Below are 10,396 nucleotides of genomic sequence, written 5' to 3'. Positions count from 1 at the left end.
GCGGGAAAACATGTGACGACTCATGGGAAACAAACAACACCGATGTCTCTATTGTTTCCAAGTTTCTTCTTAGAGATAGCCAACGTGCTTGACTCAGCATTGATCTATTTAGTGCTTAGGATTTTTTGTTCACACAAACCGCTATGCTATGACTTTTGTTCCTATACAAACAGACATTTGAATTCTTGGCAATGGCTCTCAACAATGCTGTTCACATTAAATTCAAGGGGCTCACCATGGGGAAGGGTTTGTAGGCTACACATGAACCATGTATAATTCTGTGTTTGGGAACATGTCAATAGAGCAGAGAAATCTAAAGAACACAGGCTACTACAACATAAGTGTAAAAGTGGAAGGAGTTTTTTTTTTATTTATTTTTAATGCAATTGCCTACACAGTGTTTGATTTTGCTGGGCGAGTAAAAGCATTTTGTATGGTCAAACAGTCTTCAGCTAACCTCCAGGCTCTATTCAAATATAACAAGCTGGCTTGTGTTAGATAAAACGTATAAAATGAAATATTTCTCATACACAATTGGATATCTGTGAGAAATATATAACATATTCATATATTCAAACAAAAAGTAACAAGAATGTACAGCATTCCGACCAACAGAACTTGTGGTATGAATTAATGCAAACTTGCTCGTTTCAGAGTCCCAGAAGAGGGCTATACCTGATTTACGTCAACACAGAGCACTGGCTCTCTAGCACAATGCCTGGCCCTCAGGACCTTAGTCTTTGCTGCCATCTACTGGTGACAAATGATCATTGCAGCCTCTCAATTACCATCATTTTAAGACAGACTAGAAATCACACTCTTGATCACCATTGGAGACCAATGTGAGCCGTACAGAGTTTTTGTTTAGAAGCCTGATCATAGAAGATTCCCAGATATTCCTGTAGTCTACTGTGCATTAACACACCCGTTTCACAATTCATCTGTTAGGAAGGTGTGTGAGGATGGTTGTGATTGTTACTTATAAATTGTCATTGGCTGTATTTTGAGAAAAAAACAAACACTAACTAACTCTCTACCTACTCTACCTACACTCTTATAACCCCAAAAGATATATATATTCAACACATTAAGAAAGTTCCATTTTCATTTGCTGAATTAACTCATGTGTCAGCAAAGCCATGTTACCTCTGACTACTACAGAAACAAAAAAAATGAAACCATTAAATCTCTTCATGTACATCAGGCTGGTGATGTCCAGTGAAAGCACCCTCTCTCTCTCTCTCGTTGTGTGTGTGTGTATCTCCACAGGGATTCTAGAAGGAGCCCTTGACATGTGTAGTCCTTCAGGCTGGTGTCCTTTGACGACGTCTCCAGCAACCCTGCCAAACAGCAGCTGGAGCCGGATGGTCTCTATAGCCATGCTCTGGTGCACACCAGAACCAGAATCAGGGTTATTCATTTGGCCAAGTCAGTTGGTACACACAAGGAATTTGGTTGCTCTAGCAGTACAGATAAAATAAAAACAATATACAGTACAACACATTATAGACCACATACAATATAATACAGACAATATACAATATACACCTGACACATCTTTATCAGGCCCGATCTGACCAATTCCAAACTGTGTAAATGAATGTATTGTAAGATTGCTTGGCCGCTATGGGATGTCCCCTACCTATAGCAGAAGGAGTTGAACACCTCTCTTGTTTATGTCTGAAAAAAAAGAGATGAGGTTTTGCAGAGAGTGGTGTGTTGCATGGCAAACGTAGGCTATATGTAATGCAGTTCTAACGGCCCCACATGCTTTCTCTGCATTTCTGTATTAAATATATAGGCTAGGGTTAGGGCTACTGATTCATGGACTCATCTCTCTACCCAGCAGGCCTCAGGCGGGTCCCGAGCTGCGCTCTGTACAGTGCCTTGAGACATACGCTGTAGAAATGAAAAATACAATTACATTGAATGTGAAAATGTAGTAATTGAACATACTTGTAATTCAGCCTGGTTTGGGCGCATACAGGTAAATGTTCACCTGTGCTGAACAGCATGGCTGGATGGTGAATGTGATCGGTGCACTTGAGCAAACTATGTAAATTAATTCAATAGCAAACAGTATCTCTCTATATTTTGCATGTGCCTTTGTGCTGTGTGTGTGTGTCCCACAGCGGTGCCTTACAGCAGGGTGTTAACAGACTGCGCGGGAGCTCCAGGCGTCTTCACACATTCAAAGTCAAGGTGACCAACCCAAGCGGAAAGCCCTTTACGGCATCCCATAAAGCCTTTTGGTTCAGCCACCTCCCCAAAACATCAAAGTCCCTCCGCGCCTGCCATACCCCGCCGGCGCTCCATGGGAACAACGGCTGACAGGCCTACAAGCACTACGGCTCCACGCACAGCTAAAAAAGACATAAAGCGAAGAATTCTCCAGCACCAGCCCCAGCTGAGACTACTAGGAGCAGGAGGAGGAGTGGCGAGAGTTCCGTTTTAATAGCTGTGATTAATCCGGCCAAGGCAAATATAAGAGCCCCAGTAGGGTCATCTGGGATGCTTAAGCGGCACGCATGATTGTCACTTCCTACTGAGGCCAGGGCTGTGGAGCGACACAAAAGCTTTACAGCTAGGCAGGCTCTCAAAAGGCTCTCCATACGGACACAGTAAAACCTCCAGAACAGTGCGGGTCACACAGGAAACTGCTTTAACTGCACGGAGTGCAAAGAGTCCCATTCCACTTGGCACCTTGGCTTATTTTGTAATGTGGAACATACATCGGAGTACATTTCTCCCCGTGGACGGTAAAATCCTCCGCAAGGCACTTATGTTTTTTCTTCACTGCATTCACGCATGCTAGGTGGTGCATTTTCACATCTGTGTTCTTTTAGTGAACCTCTTTATCTGATGTAACACTGCACTGCTTCCCCAGTAGATGTTTATATTACAGGGTGTAGAGTAGCTTCCGAGAAGAATCTGAGAACTCTTAGAAAAATAATAACGGTGTCCCATTCCTACACCATTAAGACGCTGAGTACAGAATATCTACAAAGAAGAAATACGTGTTTATTTAATCTGTATTTAACAGTTTTTATAGTAAAGAAAATAAGCATATCAACAATAAAACATTATCTTTACAAAATACTGGACAGGCAGTTCAAGGCAGATTGCAAAGCCGGCATTTTATAAGCGTGCATAGAAAAATACAAGTGAAAAATCTGATGTGCATTTACTGGGTGTGTATTACATTGGATCATATAACGTGTGGCTGCATGTCATGTTCACCTGCTGTGTAATATATAGAGGGAGTCAGGGCCTTCATTTCATTTCTGATGTGTGTTTAGTGGATGTGAAGTACTTTGGAATATAAATTGTAAAGGTTTTTCTGCCACGTGACACAGAGAGTACTCCGGCCTGTAAACGAACACCGAAAACAAACATGAAAAAGGCAGGATGGCTAAGTGCATATAAAAAAAACCCTTTGATTTCTTTCAGATCTACACAAAATTATTCGGAAAGGTTTGCTTAAATCTTTGCAAGAAAAAAAAATGTTTTCCACTTGAAGAGAAGGATGAGGCATACAAGATTGTACAGGCACAAAGCATGCTGGGATTGATTTTGTGTGCACAGTGGAGGAGCGTGGACCCCACACAGCGGACGGCAGTTTCTCTCTGTGTCATTCAGAAGGCGGCGACTGGCTCCCCTGCCGTGTCTGTCTGTCGGTCTCTGGATCAAAGGAGAAGGCAGCGCTCCTTCACGCTCTTCTTGCTCTTGCCTCCCTTGCCGTTCTTCTCCTTGTTTTCGGACAGCTTTTTCGCTCTCACCTCTCGCATGAGATCAAAAAACACCTGAGGACAGCGAGAGAAAAAAAGGGGGCAACTGCTATTCTAGTACACCACAAATCCCAGCGTGCGTCAAATCAACACATAGGGAGGTCAAATGTCTACAAAATGCTACATCTTGCAAAATCCCTACTTTAAATGGCAGACAAAGTGCAAAGTCTATCAACAAGAAAAGATCTTGTGACGTACATGAACTATAGCCATCATGTCGGAGCATTGAGCTGACTCAATGATCTTAAGGTCTTGCCCATGATACAACATTAGTCAATTGATTTTGTCTAGTTATTCAATTAGCTCTGGTTAGACTTAAGACTTTGCACTTGTCACATCATTCAAATTAGGGCCCACTAATTTAATATAATTTTGAAATATGTTTAAGATGCTAAATAATGTTAACAAGAATTTATTTATGATAAATTCAGAAACACCACATTGACTGGGGCATGACATCAGCAAACAACACCTCTGTTCCACAAAAAATCCAGTGACCTTTGGCAGCGACCTTTAACTCACTCATCTCACTTCCTGATGTACGGAGTAGGAACACTGTTTTGAAAAGCGTAGTTTTGTCACTACTTTCATTATAGACAGACAATCTTTTGAACCGTTTCTTTCTTACTCACTCCTCATGCGTCACGATTGCTTTAGTTAATGCAGGAGACCAGGCTCTACACTTTGCTGGCCATCTAAATTAGGGCCCTTGGGCCAAATGCATAATAATGTTTGTGGGGAAACCCCACCCTTGGAAGAGCTATGTATCTGTGTAAAGCAGTGTTTCTCAAAGTGAGGTCTGTGGACCACTGGTGGTCCGCAAGCGATCCCAAGTGGTCCGTGAGCAGACGTGGTAAAAAATAATATAGATGAGTTGTTTGCATTATTGAACCAACTTATTTGTAAATCGAAACAGTTCTGCAACACTGCCTATGTAAGCTATGACAATTTAAATCATAGGAATCCTCTGACACAATAAGCAAGGTGGTTCAGTAAGTAGGCCTATTGTGTCTATTAGCTAGTAGATGGTTTGTGAGGGTTTTATTTTACTGGTTAAGTGGTCCTTGGTCTGAAAAAGTTTGAGAAACACTGGTGTAAAGGGACCCTAAGGAAACCTTTTTTGCCTTTTCAGGATAGGACAGTGAAGAGACTGTCAGGAAGTGAGTGGGAGAGAGAGAGAGATGGGGTGGTATCGGGAAATGACCTGGGATGGACTCCAACCCAGGTCCAGATGGGCATTTGGACCCGAATATGGTATGCCTTATAGTGCCCCCCCACCCGGAGTCACCTTATCGACGTATGCGCGTGTCTTGGCCGAGGTCTCCACGTACTGCATGCCCCACTGCTCCGCCTTCGCCCGCGCGTCGTTGGCCGCCACCTGCCGGCGGTCCTCCAGGTCCGACTTATTCCCAACCAGCAGCAGGGGGATGCTCTCCGCGTCCGGCTTCACCCGCAGGATCTGCTCTCTATGCACGCATGGAGGACAACACACACACACACACACACACACACACACACACACACACAACAACAACAACAACAACAAGCATGGAGGACAGATGGATACAGATGCACACAGCACACATAAACACATGAGCAAACACACACACAAACACACACGGAGGACAACACACAGATGGATACAGACACACACAGCACACATAAGCAAACACACACATACACACACACACACAACACACACATGAGCAACACACACACAACAAGCATGGATGAGAACGCACAGGGAAAACACACATGAATATAGACATGTACAGAAAACACACAGACAAAAACCAAACACACACACACACACAGAGTCACTGCCAAGCTCAGGTGAACGATGGCACCTTTTCCTAAAGACATACAGTTAGTGCACCTCCAGACGAAAAGTCCCAGACTACATACCTGAACTCTGAAGATGCAGTGAAGGACTCAAGCTCAGTGATGGAGAAAACGAGGAGGAAGCCTTCGCCGCTGCGGAAGTAGTTGTCCCTGATGGCCGCGTAGTCTTCCTGTCCAGCCGTGTCCAAGATGTCTATCTGGACGTCCTCGCCATCCAACACCACTTTCTTCCTGTAGCTGTCCGCTTTGGTGGGCTCGTAGTCCTCCACAAACTGAGGACAGACAAAGCACCAATCATTTATCGATCAACACAACTCAGTGCATTCTGATATCAATGAACGAGAGGAAGATCTGGATATCATACAGTTTCCTCCTCAGGCTGATACCAATGACATATCAAGAGACTGCTCACAATTTATTTGTTTGTTGCGTTGTGTTTGTTGTCGTCGCACCTACATCCTGCCTACCAAGTAAGAGTGCCATTGACAGTCGAAACGCAAGCCAGGTCAGGGTTCACCATTCCAAACCATACTGTACTGTACTGTACTGTATTGTACCACGCAAAGGAAACAAGCCATTAATGTCCCATCTGGAAATCCAAAACAAACAGACTGAGAGGTACTGAGAGATCCATGGATATCATCACCCAATTAGCTTTCTTTCAGGATCCAATGGCCTCTCATCCAGGACCTTTTCTCCTCCTCCTCCTCCTCTTCCTCCATGTATAAGCTTTATGCCTTTGTATGCCACACACTTGTGACTCTGGCACAGATGTCTTCTGTATAGATATTATCACTCTAGGTCTTTTCACTCTGTCCTAAAGCCAAATACAGACGGCCGGCGATTCCCTTGTCGCCTGTCACCTCAAAGGTTAAGACATTTCACATCGTCAAAGGTTATTTCGTCTGTAATTGCTACAAGTCAGTCAGTCGCTGAATTTCATTAACATTCCATGGTCTCACATCGCTGCATCGCCGCTAGTCTCTTCCTGTCTGATTGTGGCTTTAAGGCTCTCTCTCTCTCGCCGCTAAGTGACCACAAGGCTCTGTGCCCCCTGCCGTGCTGCGCTGGCGTGACGCCTGGCACTGGTGACCGATGGGCAGGTGGCGGGTCAGTGGGGGCACTCACCTCGTCGTACATGAACTGCAGCGTGAGCGCCGACTTGCCAACGCCGCCACTCCCAACCATGATGACCTTGTGGAGGCTCAGGGAGCTCTGGTTCTTGGACTTGGTAGAGGCCATGGCTCGAGTTGCCACACACACACACGCACACGCTCACACACTCTCCCTCTCTCTCTCTTTCTCTCCCCCTCACACACACGCTCACTCAAATACACACGGCCAAAAACCACTGCACCCACCTGCAAAGATGAAAGAAAGAAAATAGAGAAAATGCTGTTAAAGTAACAGAAGTGTATCAAAGGTGAAATATGAAGCGTCAGCTGTTAAAAATTTTCTATTTTATTTCTATTTCTATTCTCTGTTATGTACAATAACCTGCACAAGAATACAGAATACTGGGAAATTTCACTTCATCTTTCTGCATCCTTTAAGGGACACCAGGCAACATTTTCATGTTAATTACTCATCTTCGTAAGTCAGTATATGGTTAAATGACTAAATGACTCGTTACAGGGCGAATGAAGACTCTCTCGCCCACCCCTACTGTCTGTAGGAAGAATATCCTGATTGCAAGTTCAGTGTATCCTACCTGCAGACCAAAGCAGGCAGGCTAACAAAACGCTAGAGATTGTTGCAAACATGTGTATAATGGCAGAGCCGGCGAAGAAGCAGCGAAAACCCTTGACAGAAGACGCAAAGAAAAGGAAAAGAGCTTCAGACCGAGCGAGGGGGAGTTTCGTAGAGAAAAAGCATCAGGCTTGCCTGGTGTCCCTTTAAGTCAAATGCTACATGTTCCAACTTTGTTTGACTCTCAGGACAAAGCGTTTTAAATGGCTAGTCAATATCAGACAGAGATGAGTGGTTAGATCATAGATGGATTCCTTAATGAGACCGTATTAGCTCAGGTTTGCTTTACTTAGCTTTTCGACTGAGAAAATATAATACCTAGGTAAAAAATAATACAGAAATATTATATAAATATAATTGCTAGGTAAAAAAACAAAACTCACAAGGGTGTTTGCTCTGCAGAGATAGTCATTTCATTGTACAGTTCAAGGGCACTAACTCATGGCTACACTTCTGTTCCAGAGTTCTTCTCCGAGACGGGAAACAAACACAGGAGACTGTTTTGTTGTCAGAGTGCGCATGCACTCTCACGGGAGGAAATGCCATAAATGCCATAACAGCCACCCATATAAACTGTAAATCACCGGACCAAAGAGCAACAACCACCACCACTGGTAGATTTCACTCACTTAAGACATTTCAGACACATTAGAAACGTCATTTAGTCAATTATATTTCTATGGTCAACTTATTTACTTGACTGGGAAGCACTCCATGTACAGTAAGTAAGAGTTACTGGACTTGACCTCATAGTGGTCAATGATGGCATCTGTCCATGCAGCCAATCTCCCAGCACAACAGCAACAAGAACACAACAACAGGAAGTGGAATTTGGTGTGGCACTACAGACACCATGTACTGAGCAGATCACATGACATTTGACTTAGCCAAGCCTTTTATCCTAAACCACTTGCAGGAAAATATAGACACCATACAGAGCTTTCAGTGGCACTAATGAAACGATCACCGCGAGCACCCAACCTGTAGTGCCACTGCCACTGCATGGCACCCTGCTCTCTTTCCTCTAAGTGTTTATCAGCTGTATAGGAACTATACAGTTAAAAGACAGATAGGTGATAGAAACTATACAGTTAAAATACTGATAGGTGATAGGAACTATACAGTTAAAAGACTGATAGGTGATAGAAACTATAGGCTACAGTTGATAGACTGATAGGTGATGGGACCTATACAGCTGATAGACACTTGGGGGAAGAGAGAAGGGTGCCATGCCATCACAGCACCTATAATATCCATCATGAGGGTCTAACTAACTAAGATGGGCGTGGTGGAGCAGAGTTACCGTCACCGACCATCGGTCGGCCCCGGGTTCGATTCCCACCGCTGCAAGTCTGTGTCGCTTCGGATAGAAGTGCCTGCTAAATATCAGTCAACGTTAACTTTATTGCTGAGAGACAACTGAGCATTCACTTTCAAAGAACCCATGAAGTCATGACAGGCAAAGCCTTCTCCACAGCCACATCACCACTGGCTCCTATGATGTCTGAGGCCTTATGTCCGAGGCTGACCTTACATATGTGGGTCACTTTGTTTTTCAATACCGTGCAGCAAGCAGTGCGCTTCTCATTTCTGTTACTCTGAAGTTGTTCTTGCAAAATAGCTGCTCCTGCAGTATAAACTATGAAGCTGCGCAGGCTCCTCTCTACCTTCAGAGAGACTGACATACTGGGTCAAAAGAAGGAGCATAATTTTTTATTATTTTTTCATTTAGACAATTTTTCTTCAGTACCAGTAGTACTCTTAAAATATAAATTGATGACCATTAAAGTTCTCATATTTGTACTATACTACTACTACTACTACTACTGGGATGACAACAGACCTACCAGAAGCATAACTGTAAAAGCATTGGAATTGCCCAAGGTTTCACTGACACACGGATCATGTGAGTGAGCATGACAGAGCTCAAAGTCATGCACAGGTGGTGACACACCTGAGAGGCTATCTACCTGAGAGAATAGCTGTTAAGGGGTGTGCTGGACTAAAAATTAACACAGATCAGGATTAAAGACTGTTTTGAAAAGAATGAGATGCCAGATCAGTGTTTGTCTGCAAGTTACAACCAAAAAGCAACTACCAAGGTAACTATTCAAAGAACAGATAGGCTAGCCTATGGGCTTATCGTCCAAACATTTTACACAGCAGCCTATAAACAATATATTTAGTGCAGAGCACGGAAAGAAAATAACGTTAAGATACCCCATCACAAAATATTGAAACAAAGAAAACACACGTAGGGTATACCGTAATCATATGTAACACAACTTCAAACAAACAACAAATTAATTTGAGACAACAACAAATGCATTATGGTTTACTGACAAAGCGGCTAGGTCTGAAATTGGTAGGGAATCGAAAAGTTGCCTTCCCTGTTGCACTGCCTAGAGCCCGCCTCCTGCAAGTTGTTGATAGGCTGCATGAATAACAGAGCGACGTAACTATGGTGTATCTTGTCCCACATAGCGTTTTACGGCTGTCAATCAAACGTCGCACAAAACGAGAAGTAGCAAAACCCTGGACAAGTAACTTTGCAAACAAATGTATCAAAACGCGGACGGAAATATAGTAGCCTAACCTATGATTTATCACCGTAGTTTAGAAAACCAAAGACATAACTCACCGAACACCTTATATGGTAAAAAAAAATCCCGCCTGGACCCTTTGTTTTCTTGGAAAGATAGTAGGCAAAATAATCCGCCGTTAGTCGAGTTCCATCCTTCCCAAACTTTTTTGTCATAACCGGAAGTTTATTGGGAGGTTATCAAAAGGATGTGAGGTCAGACAACCAATCCACAGCATTTCTTCTTACAGTTGAGTTAGCTGTATTGATGTGTAACATTTAGTCTCTCTCTTAGCACAGCGATTTGTAGCTGTTTTTTCCCCTTTTCTTTCCAGTATTTCATGGAGTTCTAGGGAAGCCTAGTCTCACCGTCACACAACTAATTGGTTATATGGCTATGGGAAATAATGAAATCCCATAGTGAGTAGGAATTAAA

The 10,396-nt window shown here is 43.4% G+C and overlaps 1 protein-coding gene across 2 annotated transcripts; it reads right to left on the bottom strand.

Annotated features, from left to right (window-relative positions):
* Positions 1-3,001: 3,001 nt before the first annotated feature.
* On the bottom strand, positions 3,002-10,138 carry LOC125288447 (ras-related protein Ral-B-like). Of its 2 annotated transcripts, none has more exons than XM_048234821.1 (5): positions 10,021-10,138; positions 6,759-6,991; positions 5,694-5,902; positions 5,077-5,254; positions 3,002-3,803 (listed from the first exon to the last, which is right to left on the bottom strand). In XM_048234821.1, exons 2-5 carry the CDS (start codon positions 6,870-6,872, stop codon positions 3,687-3,689), a joined length of 618 nt encoding a protein of 205 aa, XP_048090778.1. In that variant the 5' UTR covers positions 6,873-6,991; positions 10,021-10,138; the 3' UTR covers positions 3,002-3,686. The 2 variants fall into 2 exon arrangements, with proteins under 2 accessions (XP_048090778.1, XP_048090779.1); XM_048234822.1 differs by lacking the exon at positions 10,021-10,138 and adding an exon at positions 7,763-7,866.
* Between the last annotated feature and the right edge of the window lie 258 nt (positions 10,139-10,396).

Source organism: Alosa alosa, chromosome 23, assembly GCF_017589495.1.
Source record: "Alosa alosa isolate M-15738 ecotype Scorff River chromosome 23, AALO_Geno_1.1, whole genome shotgun sequence".
NCBI classification, from domain to species: Eukaryota; Metazoa; Chordata; class Actinopteri; order Clupeiformes; family Clupeidae; genus Alosa; species Alosa alosa.
This window is presented reverse-complemented; position numbering and strand designations above follow the sequence as displayed.

Coding starts and splice junctions, on each gene's coding strand:
- LOC125288447 (XM_048234821.1), bottom strand. CDS start 6,872: ATGGCCTCTACCAAGTCCAAGAACCAGAGCTCCCTGAGCCTCCACAAG. Junction 5,255..5,693: donor ACTGCATCTTCAGAGTTCAG/GTATGTAGTCTG, acceptor ATGCGTGCATAG/AGAGCAGATCCTGCGGGTGA. Junction 3,804..5,076: donor CACGCGCATACGTCGATAAG/GTGACTCCGGGT, acceptor CGCTGTCCTCAG/GTGTTTTTTGATCTCATGCG.